The 18,955-nt window shown below is 44.3% G+C and overlaps 1 protein-coding gene across 2 annotated transcripts; it reads left to right on the top strand.

The window, feature by feature from the left end:
• Positions 1 to 188: 188 nt before the first annotated feature.
• Positions 189 to 17,060, top strand: PPP1R7 (protein phosphatase 1 regulatory subunit 7). 2 transcript variants are annotated; one of them, XM_074878103.1, is made up of 11 exons: positions 189 to 271; positions 939 to 1,016; positions 1,184 to 1,306; positions 5,558 to 5,613; positions 6,582 to 6,647; positions 7,303 to 7,433; positions 8,321 to 8,483; positions 11,914 to 12,030; positions 12,991 to 13,095; positions 14,049 to 14,135; positions 16,666 to 17,060. In XM_074878103.1, exons 2-11 carry the CDS (start codon positions 974 to 976, stop codon positions 16,840 to 16,842), a joined length of 1,068 nt encoding a protein of 355 aa, XP_074734204.1. In that variant the 5' UTR covers positions 189 to 271; positions 939 to 973; the 3' UTR covers positions 16,843 to 17,060. The 2 variants fall into 2 exon arrangements, with proteins under 2 accessions (XP_074734204.1, XP_074734205.1); XM_074878104.1 differs by lacking the exon at positions 939 to 1,016 and having other exon boundaries at positions 205 to 271.
• Positions 17,061 to 18,955: the final 1,895 nt, after the last annotated feature.

Genomic DNA, 18,955 nt, shown 5'->3' with positions numbered 1-18,955 from the left:
TACCGCCGCTTCCCGCCCCGCCGCAGGGAACTACAACTCCCAGGAGGCCGCGGGGCGCAGCCCGGCGCGCACGCGCGCTGGCGGCCGGTGGCCAGGGCCCGGCCCCGCCCCCTCGGCGCACCACCGGTGGAAGCGATTGGCTGCGGCGCGTCATGATCCGCGGGCTCTGATTGGCTGTGGCCACGGCCGAGGCGGTTTCCGGAAGGGGGTGGTGGGAGGAGAAGCAATATGGCGGCGGAGAGCGGTGAGGGACCGCAGGAGATGATGGAGGGTGAGAGCCCGCCGGGGTCCGGCACGGCTGCGGCCGCTGAGGGGGGCTGGGGCGGCCCGCTCCTTGGTGGGGCGGTTGCCAGCTGCGCGCAGTGGGGCTTGCGGGCCCTCCGCGGCCCGGCAGCCCCCGGGTGCCCACCCCGAGGGCGACTGCCCGTGGGGAACGGGGCCCTGGCTGGCAGCGAGCGGGGGCGGGCCGCCCGGGAGCGGGGAGGTGTGTTACCTGGGGCACGGCGTGATGGGGCCTCCGCGCGCGAGAGGTGGAAGAAGTGGGTTTGTAGAGATGACCGTGACGTAAAAAATAATAAGAAAGAAATCCCCTGGCATGGCGTTGCTTTTCCTCAGTCCCCCCACGAAACGAGAGCAAATACTGAGGGGGGGGCGAGGAGTGAGGAGCTTCAGGTCCCCAGGGCCAGGGTGGCCACCAGAGTTGTGGCTGGGTAAACGGTGAAGGGATCTCGCAGGTTGTGCTGGGGAGAGGGTTGCTTTTATCTGCAGAGATCTTTTAATATTTTTTTTTGATGCCTTCACTTCGTTGTGTCATTAGTACTATTGTACATGATACTGATTTTTTTCTAAAAGCTTTTAAAATGTAATAGTTCTAATTCCATTTCCGTAATCTTTGGAATTGCACTTCATTGATCTAAGAAATTTCCTTTTTCCTCCAGTCTTCTTCCCAGATTGTTGGTTTTAGGAAGATGTGATGGGAGGAAAAAGTGCATCCAAAATCAAAGTAGAAACAAGGGGTAAGAGGCCTTTTATTTAAGACTAAACCTTTCATTTAGTTAACTTAGGATTTCTACTAACTGCATAGTGGTGTATGTGAATCCTGGTTATTATATCTGCTTGCTACTTCTTCCCCCAACCCCACTGCTGAAAATAGCCTAATTCTGCTATTATGTATCTTGCACAGTTGATAAGCGGATTGAATCGGAGGAGTCGGGAGATGAAGAAGGGAAGAAGCAAGCAGTTCGCTTAGTAACAGACCTCAGTCAGCAGAGCCTGAGAGATGAGCAGAATGGCGAGAACTCCGCAGGTACCTTGCCAGCCTAAACGATCGCGTTAGGAAGTGTCACCTTACCAGTGTGTACGGTACAGTACGTGTATCAACCCTTCGTGTTTCTTGTGACTACGTGATGGTTGTATTGATGTTAGTGAACAGTGTGAATCTGCCTTAGAACGATCTCTTTTAAAAATAAATAAATGATAGTGTTTTCGTTGCTAAAATAAAGCTGCCTTCTTTTTATGGAACCACTGATATTAGACTTTTGGGAGTTTTTATTTATCCATCCACATTTCTCTCAGAAATCAATATGAAAACGCAAAACATATTTATTCATACTTTTTTTGTGGAAACATAGTAACTTTCTGTGGAAAGGTGCTGGAGATGTTCATTAGAAATAGACATAAGCAGCTTTTCATAATTCTGCTTTAGTGTATGTAGATTTTACCTAAAGAGCTGCCAAATTCCTTTGGAAGGCAAAGACGACTATTTCTAGATAGATTGAAGGAAGCTGTACGTTTTATTTTTTTAACTTAAAAATTCTAAGACGTACTGAAATTATATCGCTTTGAATCCTCTTGACTTTAAACTTTTGCTGCTGTTTTTATTAGAACATTGGGTAGAAATCCTGACTTTTTTAAGGCTGTGAGTGTTTGCTGGAAGGGTTTGCTTTTCAGTAGCTTGCATAGAATTTGTCAAAGCAGATCCATTTCTGAAGACCCTGTATGGCAGTATGATCTGGGCTTTTGGTGCTAGCTAACAACCTAAAAGGTAATAGCATCCTTTTATTAGAGGTGTTCATGGGATTATTATTGGTCTGGAAATGTAAGTGAAATAATACAGCAAATCTTCTGCAGCAAATTTTAATCCTTTTTGACTGCATTTACTGCAGATCCCTCCTAATCTTAACCTTGCCCATTAGAATTTGCAAAAGTATTTTCCAAACTAGTAAATTATTATGAGAATTCTAAATCTGATCTGCTAACTACATGAACTCTTATCTAGGTCTTAAATCATTGTTGATAGTGAAAAAAACCCTCTACATTAATTAAAAAATGCTGTGGTGATATCTGTAAAAGCGTAAGAGCACACCTTGCAACTTGTACACCCCAAGCACTGTGTCGTTAATAGCAGCCGTGCAGATCAGTCAGTCACAGTTTTCCTTTGCCTGCATGTAACATTGAGTGTTTGTTCAGCTGATGTAATTTAGCTGTGTGTTTGAGGTTATATTTTGTATGTTGTTCCCCCAGGAATTATAATATTAGAGAAAATACTTCAAGTGACGTACTTTTATTCCAGTGAAAGCAAGAAAAACACCTTCAGATTTGGTTGCTGAATTACATTGGATATGATTTAATGTAATGACTGTATTGTTACTTCTTCCAAACTGTTGGGATTCAGAAAACTTCTAGTGCAGAAACCAAGCAGAGGAATAATTTTGGAACATTTGAGTTAGTTTCCACAGCCAGCTTTGAGTTTCTCAGCTGAAAGGAAAATGAAGTTTTCCACATTTTTTTCAGAGAAGATCATAAATAGAAAGAGCTCAAGCAGCTGAAATTTCAAATTCATCATGTAGGTAATTCTCTGAGGAATAGCGCCTCTGTTTAGAAAGCTTATAACTTAGCTATTTATAATATTTTTCATGCATATGCAGTTAAAAAGTGTAGTTAGGCTCTTAGTTGCTTTAAATGCTTGTGGCACTGTGAACTTACATAACTCAGTAACTACTGTTCTGTACTGCGGAATTTGGGTTTCCTGAATGTCGTATTTTCTTCCTACATCTGCAGATCTGTGTAGCTTGCAGGCATGGGTTACACAAAAATTCACTTAAGTAACTTCACTGCCAGAGCAATGTTTTCCCCTTGAGAAATCTGCTGCATTAAAAAAACTGTGCACTAAAGCGCTGTTTCATACTTGCTGCATGCAAGTGAAATTGTGGTTCTGTTTGTAAAGTGACTGTAAAAGGCTCAGTTTAGGTGGTTTATGTCCACTTGGTTCATAAATAAAATGTTGGCTGACAATTGATAGGACTGTAAATTTGCTAGAACCATTTTTGTTTCCCTTCTTTGAGAGAAAATGTACTTCAACATTCTCATACCAGTAATGATTTATCGGTGTTACCAGTATCCACATCTCACTCAGACTGCTATATGGGGAGTGTTTTATAAGGAGTACATAAACTTTGAGAGTTGGCCTTATTACATAAATGCCAGTGCCTCTGTGTTCAGTTTTAAATTGTTTTTATTTCAGTGAATTTGATACACATATCCTGTGTGATTTGGTTTGGCACCTTCGGACTTGAGTGCTTATTTTCCACACTGGCTCTGCCAGGACTGGTCACTCAAAGCCATATGGCAAAAATATAAGGAGCTACCCTTTGACAGAGCCAAGAACAGAGTATTTAACACACTGCCAAAACCAAATGTGTATAAATGGTCTGTAATGGGTGCTGGGATGAAACACATGATTTTATAGAGAAGGCTGCCAGCCAAACAAGGTCGAAGAATTTTTTTTTTACTTGACTTTTATTTTTGCTGAAGAATTTTTTTTACTGAATACATGACTGGCTTTACTGCTGGACAACTTTAAAGTCTCAAAAGTAGAAGTTTCTTCACCATGAGCACCAACTTACTGCTAGTACAATTTAATACGAGGGGAGTAGTTTGGGTTTGTATGTGATCTCAAATAACTGTTGTTCCAAACTCGGGCTGTGTTCCTGTTAGGTGTAAATTCAGCTAGGGTGCTGGTTTGGCTCGGAGCACTTTGTGCTGGCAGCCTTTGCACCCTAGTAATAGGTCAAAGAGATGCAGCCATGGTAGGAGCAGGGTAGGGTATCCCACTCCCCTGCTGAAGTGCATAGCTTCTGATCTGGAAGAAAAATGAGAAAATTCAAGCGTTGTCCACTGCTAAAATGCTGACAGACACATAGTTTTGGTGGCATTTCTACGCTGCCATTCAATGTCATGAAACCTACCAGCTCATTTCGCATCCCCAAAATGTAATTTATGCTCCCTGCTCATTTATGCTATAAAGAATATTAAAAGATGATTGGACAGGGGATTGCTTTTTGGTCTTAACGTCTGTGAGTCAGTTCAGTTAATGCTCTTTCTGTTCGAATGCCCGGGTAAGAGCAGTAGCCCAAATACAGCAAGGTAAATGATGGTGTGTGGAGCTATCAAAACCTTGGAGTTTGATGGCAGTATTAAAAATGGTCATGCTTGTACTGTTCATCCTTACAATGCTATTTACGATGCCAAGCATCAGTAGGAAAAACACTCATTAAGTATTGGGGACATTTGACATCTACAAGGATGTTGTAACCATGCTGGGCTATAAAAATAGTCATTACTTCTGGATTGGTGGAATGAGCTTACATACAGTAATGCGGGCGTTAATGCAAAGCCTTTGGGCTCTGACTGTAAAGTTCCTTGGTTTTTTGGCAGTACATACAGAAGCTACGCATGAAGTGGGAAAGGGTTTGCATGTTGTATGACTGTTTTGCAAAGTTGAATTAGTCTTTCTTTGGAAATTGATGCAACCAGCACACAGTCTTCAACAAATTGGAATTGGTCATGAATTATTCAGCATGAATTTATCCAGTAAACTTCGCTCCCTCTTATGCTGTGATAGAAGCACAGCAAATGTTGGGCTGTCTTCCAGGGCTGTAAAGGCATTTCCCAAGAAAAATCTATGCAGTGTGATAAACAATGTTTTCTAGCATATTAGTGAGTTCAGTCAAACAAAAGAAGGGAGATCCATGCAAAAGTGTACACAACATTGACATAAATTGGCAGTGTTTATGAAAGACAAGCTGAAGGGTGGGATTGCTGAGATGCTTGGTCATTCCTGACGCTATCGCTAGACAGTTTAGATTCCTTCTTGGCAATGTTGTATTAGGTTGTCAGAGGAGCACAGGCACGTTGGATGGTGTAGAGATGATGACCCTAAGTGTAAAGAAAAGGAATCCTGCTCAGATCAGTCTTAAGACAGCATTATTCAGCAGCCACACAGGCAGGCCGTGGAAGGTACTGTTCTTTCTGTCTTTTGCATCTCGGCATGAAATTCTGTTAAGAAAGCTTTTTTTTTTTTCACACTACCTGTCACGATGAAAGCCAAATAGGTAAAGTCTAGTTATAATGCAGCAGAATATCTGAACTGTGCATCTCATGTGTGTGTTCTTCTGAGGAGCATTTGCTCCCTTTGTCTCTCCGGACGTTAGCAACTGTTATCTTGCCTTTAGCTATCAGGTAGCAGAACTTTATAATGTATTTGCTTCTCCTGCAGGAGAAGCAGAGACGCCAGTGGACATGGAGACAATTAGCCTGGACCCAGAAGCTGAGGTAAAGGCACATTTTTGTCCTTATGGGCTTTATACAGCAGGAGAAAAAGGGAGGCAAAGGCAAGTATTGAAACCTGGTTAAAAGATCTGATTCTTCTGGAGGTGCTGGCTACCATGATCTTCCCCAGAATCGATTCAGAGCCTTTAGACTAGAAGTAGAGGTGTTTATTCTTGATCAGTAGCTGAAACGTTTTGTTACTAATTTAGAATTTTAAATTAAGCATGGAGGCACTGAAAGTGAAGCTATGCTGCCAGCATTATTGACGGGCTATGACTTTTTGTGAGAATATCTTTAATGAACTGATCGCTGCTGTCAGACCCATGATTTGTAATTGGCACAGCTGCTTAACCAGCCTCGTGCCTTGGCATTGACAGCCTCATGAGCCTGTTAGCTGGAGAGTTTTTGAGCTTGGGTGGTGAAGTGCTTTGTTTCTCTTTGGCTGACCTGCAAAACTGGAACATCTGAATCTGGACAGCACAGATGTGAAGTGCATCAGCTGATTGCCAGTGCAGAGTTAATGTTCACAGAACCAGCAGATTATTTGAACTGTCAGTGGTTTCTGTTAATCTGAGTCCTGGAACTGGAAATAGCAAGGTGTGTTCCAGTTAAGCCCTAGAAAAGTGGGTAAGAGAATTTTATGCAACACTTTATTTGTTCTAGACAGCACAATTTCTGTAAATTCAGAATTTACTGCAAAAGATTTCTAATTTTGGCAAAACATGCTCAGCCTCAGAAAAGGGCTGTTGCCTTTTTGCAGATACTGTGTTTGCAGCTGACAAGCTTAGGCCACGTGCTTCACCTGTGGTGGTAAAATCATGTGCCAGGGTCAATTTTCACAAGCTCTTTGAAGGGAAGTTTTAATGAGCTACACATTTTGTAAGACTGTAATTTTCCTTAGAACCAAGTACAAGGTCAGTCTTTGAAGAGTGTTTTGAAACAACTGCTGAATGCCTTTATTTCTCTTTCAGGATGTTGACTTGAATCATTTCCGAATCGGGAAGATTGAAGGATTTGAGGTGCTCAAGAAAGTGAAGGTAACAGTCCTAAGGACTAGAGAATGCCTCTTGGAACTGGATATTTTGCATATCTAACCTATAAGAGGACAGATACAGGAGTCTCTTTGTCTGAGATCCTAATGAGTTCACTTCATGTTTAACTGAAGGAGGTAGCATTTACCCATTTGTCAAGTAGTAATAAAAATCCTGGGGTTTTACAAGTTGTTTTTGGAAGTGGATGAGAGTGCATCAGGGCTAATCCTAAGAGATCCATTCTGTACTTGCACAGCAGGCTTAACATAAAATAATGTAGGTTGGAAAGGACCTCTGGAGGTCTCTTGTAAACCCCCGCTCAAAGCAGGTCCAGTTAGAACGTGTTGCTTAATGCCTTCTCCAGTCAAGCTCTTGAGTATTTCCAAGAATTGGAGATTACATAGCCTTTCTGGGCTGCTATTACAGTGTCTGACCATCTTTGTGGTAAAAAAACTTACTTCTGTAGAGTTGGAATAAAACAAGAAAAGATTGTATTTTTAAAAAAGCACAAAAAGCAAACAAACAAAAAACCCAAACAAAAACCCAACAAAACTTAATGAGGAAAAACCCCCAACCTTATTATCTGTATGCCAAAAGGCATTACGTGCTGTCATTCATATCCATTTCCCTGTTTGTTTTTAAACTTTTCCCCAACTATTAGACTCTATGTCTCCGTCAGAATTTGATTAAGCGCATTGAGAACCTGGAGCAATTGCAGACCTTGCGGGAACTGGATCTCTATGACAATCAAATTCGGAAGATCGAGAACTTGGAGTCTCTGGTGGAACTTGAGTGAGTCCAGGGGAAAAAGCAGAATTAGGTTGAGGGTGGTTTGCCACTCACTGAGTTACTCATGCTGTACTTACTCCAGTATTTATCACCCAGGCCTTCCTCATGATTCATTCGCATGCTCTGTGAAGGATAATGTCCGTTCTCCGTTGATATTTCACCTACGCAGTAAACTGCTTTCGTTATCCTGAAGCTCATCAGGGACAGCCAGCTGGAAATGAAATGTGTGCTGTAGAAGGCAGCGAGAATGATAGGTGCAGGTGTGGAAGCGTTCAGGCACCCCTCGCTCCTGGCAGTGAGAGCTCAATATAACAGGGTTTTATTCCTGCAAAAAATGACAAGAGATTTCAGGTGAGATTAGGACTTTTTTTGGAGGGTGTTAGGGAAGGAGAAGTGCTCTTCCCGGTTTCTGGCACTTGTCTGCGATCACTCTGGAGATACGTTACCAAACTGTTCCCACTGGGGCAAGGAGGGCTGACCCACTTCCCACAGCCATAACTGCTTCATGCTTACGGGAGGCCTTGACATTTTCCTGTCAGGCAGATCTTGTAGGCACATCCCTTTCCCAAGGAATATGCAGTACTGGAGATGAGCTTCCTCCCACAGTGGCAGCTCCACGGCTGGGTGAAATGATGGCTGTCTTCTGCATGTGACGTGGTTTTTTTTTGTTTTTTTTTTTTTTTCCCCCGTAACACACTGTAGAAGTATTTTGAAAGATACGTTTGTTGTCATTTCTGATAAAAAGAAATGACACTTCTGACTCTAGCTTCCAGGCCTAGCAAAGTGCTTGATCTCTGCAGATACGAGATTCCCCACCAATTTACAAGTGCCTTTTCCAGAATCATCCGTGCCTGATGGACTGAAGAGACCTTTGTTTTGTTTTACCTCAGGATCCTGGACATCTCCTTTAACGTTCTGCGACACATTGAAGGACTAGATCGGCTTACCCAACTGAAAAAACTCTTCCTTGTCAACAACAAGATCAGCAAAATTGAGAATTTGAGCAACTTGCAGATGCTACAGATGTTGGAGTTGGGATCCAATCGAATTCGGGTAGGCTTGTTCTTCAAGATGTCAGTGGGAGAGTTTTGAGCTCTCCAGCTCTCTCTTCAGCTTGGAATTAGCCTTTTCTGAACGTGCACTTCATTGACTTTTACTTGCAATTTTGTTGTTCTTATTGTTCCAGTCATTTAATGTGTAATTGCTTATTGCTGCGCATGCTGGATCTTTTAATTCTGTATGCATGTAGTGCCTGGCTACTAAATTACTCAATTTATTAATTTCTCTCTTGAACTCATGCATCCCCTGTGTGTAGCCTTTTCCAGATGACGGTTTCCTCCTGCTAGAGAGTCATGCCTATCAAAACTAGCAATTACTGTTTTCTGTTACCTTCCTAGAGGCTGGCACTGGGTTGATAAAACCTGTTGAGTGCAAATTTAATTCTGGTTTGATTTGTGTGTGTAACTGATAACCTGCTCAGTTAGTCTCACTCAGGAAAAAGATTTTCTTGAGGCTTTGCTCTGAAATGCCTCAAAAACCCGGTACTGTTGATTACTTTTTTTTATTGTGCAGTTTGTGACTTCTTCAATTTAGGTGATTTAAAATCTGTGCCAGTGAAAGGGAAGCAGTTCTGAGTAGTCTCTCCTGTCCTTAAGGTATGCTTTTCTGCATTTTACGCAGTTTGCAAGAGAGCTGGTGAAACAGATGACACAAAAGACTTGCAACGTGCTAAGTAAACTATTAATTTTTTAGAAGCTTTTTCAATTATATGTGCTTTAGAAAACAGTTGTAACAGATGAGTGCATTGCAATCTGAAAACTAAGTTGGCGCTCCCCGTTTACAATCTCTGAAAAATTACTTGTTATGCTGAAAGAGCAAATGAGGAAAAAACCTGTTTGTCCTCTGTATTTCAAGCCTTGTGGAAGCATACTTCTCTTTCTAGAAAAGAAGGAAACTTCAGCTATTATGAACAGCCTTTTAAGGCAGAAATGTGTGCTGCTTTTATGAACTGGAAAAATATTATTTTGTTCCTAAAGCTAAACTAGACTGAATTCTTTTCCAACCAGAGGAATTTCTACTTTGGAAATTAGATTGCTTAGGGGAATAAATCTGGAGTGTGAGAACATCAGCCAGATCAGATGAGTGATTAGGAACCTTGGACTTTGCTAAATACACTGATCCTTGCGTTTCAAAAGCTGGGTTAAGCAAAACTGTGCTGTATTCCATATCTAACCATCATTACCTTCTGGAAAAAAAAAAAAATCCAGCTAGATTTCTGAATTGATACTTTAGATTGCCACCAATGTTGTCAAGCCTTTATATCTATCTATCTATCTATCTATCTATCTTTATATCTTTTAAACAATTAGGTCAGATTTATTTTATGTGTTTGCTCAATGTTGAGCCTGAGCATATTAACAACAAAACAACAAAACCCCCTAAAGTTATCACTGTATGGGTAACACAAGCTTCTTAAATTACTTTATTTTTAGCTTTTTTTCTGTTTATCTGTTAATTCTATTCTGGCTTCTTCAAACAGCACTGCTCTATACTTCTGATTGCTTTACTGGAGTAAGTAACTTGTGCCTAGGCTAGGCATGAAGAAATACATTTCACGTCATTTGGGGGCACCTAGAACCCTTCTAATAGTTTTCTGTTGGTGGGGTGGCCTGGCTCTGTGCTTTACAGGTGGGCATGTCCGTAACCCTTCAGGGTGAAGGCCTATGGACTGTCTGTCCAGGCAGCGTTCTTGGATCTGAGGTGCCTCATACACTCATCCCCGGGCATTGAATTTTCTGCAGTAATGCTGTTTTAGTCCTTTTGCTGCACGCTGACCCTTCAGAGTGCACTTACTCTGGAGCCCGTCATGACTTACTAAGCGCTCGTAGTTCTGATCCTTTTGTATGAATGGTGAGGAAGCAGAACTTTATGCTTGAGCTGATACATTTCATGCTTTTTTTCCAAAGCTGGACTGAGGCAAGCACTTCTTTATTTGATCCTTAGGTTTTTTCCCCCTCATGTCCATCTGTTCCATACTCTCACTTAAGTATGGCTTTAAGTAGCTTTTTTTTCCCTGTTTCTTCTCAGTATCCTCACAGTCACAAGTATTTCCTCCTCAGGGCTGGGGAAGCTACCAATGAGCAACAAATCTATCATTTTCTTGCAAGGTCAAAATAGGGGTAAGTCCACAGGGTAGAAGGAGGGTGAATCCAAATCTGAGCTGATAAACACCTTATGTTGAATCTGTTGGCAATAGTGGGATAGAGGTTGAAAAGCTTCTTTCCTTTCCAGAGTGTATCTATAAATTCATAGTGTGTGTGTGTGTGTTCATCTTCTTCTTCCTTTATACACACGCAGGTGAACATGCGCACACACACACACACACACATTGGTGCTAGGACTCAGGGGCCTGTCTCACCAGCACTGCTGGTCTCTGAAAGTCTGCCAGGCAAGAAGGATGTGGAAGAGCTGAGGTGACACAGGGTACTTGAGCACAGATGCACAGCTGTGTGTGTCTCTATATCCATGTTACTGTTCTTCTCTGAGCTGAAGTCTATTTTTAAAATTTTTTCTCTTGTAACAGCACCTTTTTTTGAATTAAGAGGCCTTCCCCTCCAAGAAAACATTGTGTTTTCTTTCCTTCTGTTTACAGGAGTCTTTTTCCCACCCTTTTTCCCTTTTTTTGCCCTTTTTTCTCTCTTCTGTTCACACTTTCTGGTGCTTGGTCCTTTGTAAATAAAGAATATGGTGGTTCTTGATGCCTCACAGAGATCCTTATTTTCTCTCACTGAAGGCTGAGCTCAGGACTTAAGCGAGTATAGTGTGTATGTTCTGCCAGTAGCATGTATATTTAAAACATGTACATCACTTAAATTGCTATGTGTATGTTCTGCCAGTAGTTAAATACATTAGCACATACACCCATAAGACAGTTAACCTTGCTTATGACAGAGAAACTGTTGTGCAGAGAAGCTAAACAGCTTGCCTCTGGTTTATGCAGTCACTGATGGTCAGGACTAAATTTGCAAATTGTATTTTCTCCTCCCAGATTCTCTTTCCATTCACTAGTGACAGATTTTTCTTGCTTCACGAATATCTCCCCCCCTGGATACACCTCATGGCCCAGGGAATGTCACTTCCAGTGCTCCCTGAGCCTTTTTGTTCTCTGTTCTTGCTGCCTGGACAGTGGAGGCAACAGCCGGGACAAAGCAATGTGACCCGTGTGGAAAAATAGGGGATAGTAGTGCCACAAGCCAGCTGTCCCACGGGCTGAGGAGACTGTCACTGCACAAAGCCCTGCACTTGCTCTGCTCTTGGGTCGCCAGGGAGGCCCTACCTTGAGCACACGTTGTGTGTGGAATTGGCAGGCTTGTGTTTCTCAGGAGCGCAGCTCCACGGGTCAAGGCAGGAAAATGCCAGCCACATGTACAGGTTGGAGTTTTGCGTTGCAGCAATAACACCGTCTGCTCTGGTCATTTTGCAGGCAATTGAAAATATCGACGCCTTGGCTAATCTTGACAGTCTGTTCCTTGGAAAGAATAAAATCACCAAGCTCCAGAATTTGGATGCGCTGACAAACTTGACTGTGCTCAGTATACAGGTATTGATTCTACTTTGTACTCTTATGTTTTGAACAGCCTCGGTTACATGAACCACCTCGTAATTTATAAGCTGTTCTGAATCAGCAGGTCCTCAGTGTTTGAGTCGCTCCTGTACTGGAAGAAAGTGTGATATTCTCTGTGCTTTCTTGTCTCATACTTTCATACTAAGTGAGATTGACAGATACTGATAAAATGATAAAACAAATGTTTGAGTTTTATGGAAGAGAGAACAGGAAATTAATTTTATCCCCCATTTCCTTCCTGAAATACTCTTTCCTAATATATTACAATAACATCAAATGAGTTATGCCAGGAAAGTCATTATAATGGCAGTGGCTCAGTGTCGCTGCCTTCTTCCTGCAGAGGGAAGAAATGTGAACAAGCCTGTGCTAAATGAAATCTGTCCTTAATGCGCTCATGGAAAGTTTCTTCCTTGTTAAAAGGTGGAGTAAAAGCTACTCAGCTGATTTCTTTCATTGAGTCTCCTTCTCATCCGTATGACAGTGCTAGTGCATTCTAATATCTTACAGCTGTTGGTAAGAAAGGCTTACTCACTGCATGTGGTAGTACCCTTATGCATCATTATTCTGTAGTTCTATAGGCTGTGCAGAATTATGTAGAGCAGAGTGTGCTGGGATTGAAGTGTTGTAACTTCCCTTTTGACCATTCCATTGAAGAGACCTACAAAATGGGTGCTATTAATGTGCAGACCTGTTGTTTCTAAAGACACCAAGTGGAAAACTTTCAGGCTACAACTTTTGATGGGAAGCTCAGTCTGATGATTCTAAACTTAGAGACTTTGGCTCCCATGAAACTTCCTTGTGCCTCAGTGGTACAGAGATCAGACTTGCTGAGCTCACAAGGTCAATGTGGACCCAAACAGACTGTTTCCCTTTCCCATCCGTACTTCAGAGAAATGCTTTGTTTAGAGTGGACTTAAACTGCTGTTACACTTTCAGAATAACCGTCTGACCAAGATTGAGGGGCTGCAGAGCTTGGTGAATTTGCGTGAGTTGTACCTCAGCCACAATGGCATCGAAGTCATCGAGGGACTGGAGAATAATGTGAGCAGGCTCTTGCTAACTGTGTGACAGATTGTTGCCCTGAGGTGCTCCTCTTAGTGGCTGTGCTTTTCTGGAAGTTTTTGTTCCTCAGCTTCCCCAGTTACATGCTGGGGGCCTGAGTCTCTTGAAAAGACCAGAAAGATTCAAGCACTTGTTACATTAAAATATCTTGCATGGGTGAAGCTCCTCCAGATCTTCTGGAGTAGAACTTTTTTTCATGACCTGGGAAGGGGAAGCACAAGCTGATACACAAATACAGCAGCCTGGCTGGTCTTCAGCAGTGGAAAGCCTGATGGCCACAGCTGGCTGTCTCTGCTCCAGCCTTTCAGACAGTAGTTTGTAGATAATCAAGAGTTCTTTTCAGTAGGACAACAACTGAAGCTGGGAGTGAGAGAGACAAGCTGTGGCGTGTGGCTTGCCTTCGTGTCAGTGTACGTTTCTGGATTTCTGGGGAGGATGGATTTCACAGAAGCCTGTAGCATTTTTGTTCTCACCCAACAGTAGATGGCATTGTCAGAGAGCAGAGACAATCTGGAACTTAGTTGGCTGTGTGCAAGGCAGAAAAAAACCTTTTTTTCTAAAACTGTTAGGTTTCCTGCTGCAGAAAGTTTGTTTGACTCTGCTGCTTGAGGGGGCACTTATGATCTGATTTTTAATGGATTCCTCCTCTTCATGTACTATGAGGAAAGCTCACTTTTTAGGAGCCCTTGGCTGGCAGTTGCCATCCGGGCAGTAATTGCTTTTATTTTTGTCACATGGCTTCTGGGAGGTCAGTATCCCAGCTTAAGTAAAAACAGTTTTCCTTGCTATATTTAGGCAGTGAGAGTTCTTGCACTGCATGTAAGCAGCTGGCAATAATGTGTCTTTGCTTCTGACGGTTTCCAGACTGAAAAAAGTGGGAGAGGGAAGATGAAAGGAAATCTGGTCTAATGCTTTTGTGTTTGCTTGTCTAGAACAAACTCACAATGCTGGACATTGCATCCAACAGAATCAAGAAGATTGAAAATATCAGTCACCTAACAGAGCTGCAGGAATTCTGGGTAAGAGCAGACTGGAGCTGTTCCCCGAAGTGTCTGTACAACGGCAAAGGAAACCCTGCTGATGGGGAGCAGTGGGAGGGTGGGGAACATGTGTGTCTTGGAGTAACCTCTTCTTGTTCTGGTGACCAACTTTAAGATCTTCACTGTCTGCATGGATAGAGTATGATGAGTTCCCTCTAAGGAAACAGATGAGCTTAAAATATTCTTTGCAGGGCTTTGCTTAGTGGTAACAAGCCTGTCTCTAGCTAGGAAATAGGCCCTCCCTTCACACTTGTGATGGTTATGAAACAGCCCTACTGTGCCCTATTTTTGCAGATCTCATCTTTCCTTAAGTGAGCATGACAGTGTAATGGGGGAAGCTGATACTGTCTCACCACTGCACCAGAGCACAGTACCTACTTAGAGCAGAGTCAATATGTTCACGTCCTTATAAATATGAAGAAAACAAACCCATCATGTGGTTTACTTCCGTTCTGATGAGGTAGATAACAACTGTTTAGGGTCATTTCTGTTTCTTTCTGGCACCCTAAATAGCAAAGCCCTTTGTCATTCATAAATCTGATCAGGAAATACGCAGAGACACCCCCTCCTGAAACATCAGTACCCTGCTGTATTTGGGAGCTGTGTACAAATCTGCTCAGGTCTGGGGGAAAAAGTAGCACATGTCCATGAGGTGGCATGTGCTTTAGCTCTTGGAGCATTTCTGCATGTCACGGCTGAGAAGAAGAGTTGTGCTGCTTAATGTCTGTCATTTTAAGTTCAGTTATTGAAACTCTTGGGCAGAGGCTGAGATAAAAGGAGTGAAAAGCAGCTGCAAATGAAACCAAGCTAGAGCCTAGAATTCAGACTACTTGGACTGTTTTCCCCATCTCGCAGTGTGGCTTAGCAGGTGGCCAGTGGTGTTACCTGGCCGTGCTGGTTCCGTAAGGAACTCTTTAAATGAGCTGAGAAGCCCGTTTAACATGACATCTTTTGGGCCGTAAAAATAAGGCAGTGCAGCGTGGCTGGCGTGGGACCTGTCGTGACCCTTTGCAATTTCCTCCAGTCTTCCTCTTTGCTGTTGCTCTGCTTACAGAAGGCAGCGTTGCACAGCTGTTTCCACTTGTTTCGCAGAAAGTAAAGGGAAGATCCTAACCTCACTGAACTTCCTTTGCAACAACACTAGTGCATTTAAAGAGTCCTTTGTCAAAGCAGAGCAGAGCTGAACCTGGAAAATGCCTTCCTGGCTTTTTTCTGCTTTAACACTGTTTTTAAAGCAAAGATTATGTACTTTTAGACAAAGAGCAGGGCAGAATTTTCTTTGTTGCATCTACTCGTTTATATTTTTCACTGACTGTAGAGTTGAAGCCACATAACAAAGTCCTTTAACACCTTAAGGAAGCAGAATTTTAAATCCTAGATACTGTGGGAATCTTCTACCAGCTTCCCAGTACCACCTCCCCGGTGGGGGCACTGAGACATCCGAAGGTCGAGTGACTTGGCCGCAGTAATGTTGCGATGAGCTGTAGCAGAATGAAGGAGCTAGGAGCTTTTCTTCAGATTCTTAGTCCAGGGTCTTAGCTACAAAACCATCTTCAGCTGGAACACTGGCAGTCCCAGCGGTGAAGCAGTTTTCTTTCACTGAACTAGCTGGAAAAAATAGAGCTGCTAATCCACCACACAGCAAACAGCGTGCACAAAGTTTCCCGTTTACCGTGGGTGCCCATGCGAGGAGGAACAGTTGCTGAGGGGGGGCAGAGCTGATCCATTGATTTATTTATTTTTTATATAAAGGTGGTATTGCTGTAGTGACTGCCTCTGTATCCAAAAGCAGAGGGTGGCTGCAGTGTCTGGGTTGGGCAGGCGTGGCCACCTCGCACACTTTGCTCCCTTGCCAGGCAGCTGAAGCGTTCATCCCCTCGCGTGGGAATTCCTCTGCAGTGCCCGCAGTGAGGCAGCTCTGGGGCTGGCAGGAGAACCTGACCCAGAGAGCTTGGTGCTTTCTCCAGAGTGCAAAGCAGATTTTGTGCCGAAGTGATGTAAAGGGGAGAGGAAAATGTCACTTTTCACATCGGTTTGGGACCTTTTTTTAATGTATCCTGGGAAGTCATGAAAGACAAATGTCACAGTGGAAGAAAATCCTCATGTAAAGATTTCCATCCCTTAACTGAGCAGTGTGTGGGCTGGGACACTACAGAGAGAGGGTCTCAGGGTCTCGCTGGCTCTTCACCAGCAGACTGGTCGGACTGGATGCGCTGTCCGGGGGGTGTGGAGCACTTGAGCAGCCACCCAGCACAGCGTGGTTGGAGATGGTGGGCGAGGCCTGGAGCGTGGGACGGGAAAGCACATCTGGGAGGTTCCAGCGGGAGAAGGACCGTGTAGGCGGGGTGGTCTTGTGTGTGCACGGGGACTGCGCAGCGCCACTGCCCCTGGGGACTCGGGATCCTCCTGAGCAGCGTCGCTGTGGCTTAACCTGGCCTAACCAGGTCCCGGCTAACCAGGCTTAGCTTGGAAACATCTGTGTGTGAGTGTGTCTGTCTGTGCTCTGCAGATGAACGATAATCTCGTGGAGAGCTGGAGTGACCTGGATGAGCTGAAAGGAGCGAAGAACTTGGAAACTGTATATCTGGAGCGAAACCCCTTGCAGAAGGATCCCCAGTACCGGCGCAAAATCATGCTGGCGCTCCCCACTGTCCGGCAGATTGATGCCACGTTTGTTCGATTCTGAACCTCCTGCTGCCCCCTCTCTCCTGCCCTTCTTGGAGAAATGTCCCAACTGGGTTTTTTATCCACTTACCACTCTCCAGGTCTTCAGTCCACTGACACTCACAGAGCAAACGGTCAATAAAAGCACTGAATACCAGATCTTGTGTACAATGCACTCATTGTTTTTGAAATGTTGTTGTTATTATTATTATTATTATTATTAAATCTTAACACAACAGGCTTCCTTGTGCTTGTGTCTGTTATTTCTGGGGGAGGTTTTGCCAGAAAGCCTTTGCAATAGGCTGAAGCCACGCGGAGCCACTTTCTGACTCTTGTTGGCTCTGTGACACACCTTCGTGTTAGTAACGTCCCTGCAAACGTGACTTCCAGATCCAGGCGGCCTGGAAAAATGGGAAAAGACAGTGACGGTGTTGCTGAGGGGAAGAACCTGATCGAGATGCCCATCCGGGTTATGGGATGTGAGTCGGTGCTAAATACCAGCTTGTAGAACTCGGGCGGGGGGGGCAGGTTGGCCTTTCCGTGGTGATTTTAAACAGAGGGTTGAGGACAAGCAGCTTGAGGCGTGAAAGCAGCGTGATGAGCGTGCCTGGGTGAGCTGCTGGCCTTCACAGAGCCCCTGGGGCCGGGCTTCCGTGTTTCAATGTAGTGCCTGGAGCTGGGAAAGGGGTTAAAAGGAGGGAGATACGGGGCTATGGATTCCCCTTGAGGAGCTGAGGGATCCAGTCCACACCTGGAGGTTCTTCTACTGGTGGTTGTGGCTTCAGCTGCCTCTGGATTTCCCAGGATTTGTCAGAGCAAAGTCCAGCAGAGGCTGAGGCGTGGTGCTCCTCCATCCCAGGCTGAAGCTGAGGCTGCTTCCAGAACCGGGGAACATCACTGCCTGAAGGGAAGCTGAAAGGCTCAACAGACGTTCTGGGTTTTTTTATTGAAAAGGAGCGGACTACTTCAGAGAGAGCCAGCAATTTAGCACAACTTCAAGCATGTCCTTCATCTTACAAACGCTGTCGAGGTCCCTTGGTAGAAACTCATTGTAAAGCCCCCCTGCCTGGAGTGCCACGTGCGTGGGCCGCAGTTCTGGCAGCGGGAATCTGGAGAGGAGTAAGTCAGAGCCCTCTGTAAGGAGCTCAAAAGGGCTTTGTGCTGATGTGGGAGGAGACGGCGAGATACCGCCACGTAGTGAAAGCTGCCGCTTGTTTGACTGCTGTACCTCTGTCTGTCCTCAGGTATTTGATCTCTGCTGAGTGACAGCTGTCATCTTCAAACTGTCCATGCCCACCGGAGCAGTCTATTTGTGATGGGAGTCCTTCAGCACTTGCAGATACAGCCTCTTGCAGTATTTAGGAATTAGTTAAGACTGTCCTGTGGCCGATGTATTTGGCATTGTCTTAGCATCATCATTTGCTTGTTATTAATACTAAATCAATGCAGCTGATATTAATATATTAAATATATTAAGGCTACTGGTCAGCAAGGTAAGGGTTTGGTGGCACTTTATTGCGGATGATGTTTGCACTCAGGAAACGTGATCATGTCCTGCTTCTACTAAATACGATGACACGGCATCGCCATCCCTCTGCACCCGTGTTCCATCTGGGCAGTTGAACTTCTTACCTCCAGTGCCTGGAAAACCTCCCTGGAAGCACTTGCCGTCCGCCCCTGGGTTTGTCTAACAGCCGTGCCGTCGGTCCGGGGGAACAGCCGCTGCCCAGGCCAGGTTAGTGCAGGATTTGCAGCAGCCATGGGGGAGATTTCCACGTGTGCCAGCCAGCTGGGTGAACCTGTGAGGTATCTGGGAGACATTTCCAACGTGGCCTATGGCGCTCACCGAGGAACAGAGCAGTGGAACGTGTATTTTAAATAGGAAAGCTGTTCAAGGGATGTGTAGGTTTGCCAGTTCTCTGGCAAAATTCAAATTCTGGCTGTTTTTTAAGGAAGCAGATCCCTCTGTTAGGGGTTGGACCAGAGCCAGTAGCCATGGGGTGTCCGTGTCAGCAGGAGATGTGCTGGTCACTGCACATCAGCCTCACCCCACCCATCAGAGCTGTGTTCCTCTGCTGCCCTCTCAAACAATAGAGAACTAGAACAAGAAAAAACAAAAATTTGGTTTTTTTGTT

Source organism: Strix uralensis, chromosome 9 (genome assembly GCF_047716275.1).
Source record: "Strix uralensis isolate ZFMK-TIS-50842 chromosome 9, bStrUra1, whole genome shotgun sequence".
NCBI lineage: Eukaryota > Metazoa > Chordata > Aves > Strigiformes > Strigidae > Strix > Strix uralensis.
This window is presented reverse-complemented; position numbering and strand designations above follow the sequence as displayed.

What these genes read in the sequence shown, in the direction of transcription:
- PPP1R7 (XM_074878103.1), top strand. Translation starts at nt 974, where the DNA reads ATGGGAGGAAAAAGTGCATCCAAAATCAAAGTAGAAACAAGGG. An exon ending in GCCTGGACCCAGAAGCTGAG is followed by an intron (nt 5,614 to 6,581) that starts GTAAAGGCACAT and finishes TTTCTCTTTCAG; the next exon opens with GATGTTGACTTGAATCATTT. An exon ending in CAGAGCTGCAGGAATTCTGG is followed by an intron (nt 14,136 to 16,665) that starts GTAAGAGCAGAC and finishes TGTGCTCTGCAG; the next exon opens with ATGAACGATAATCTCGTGGA.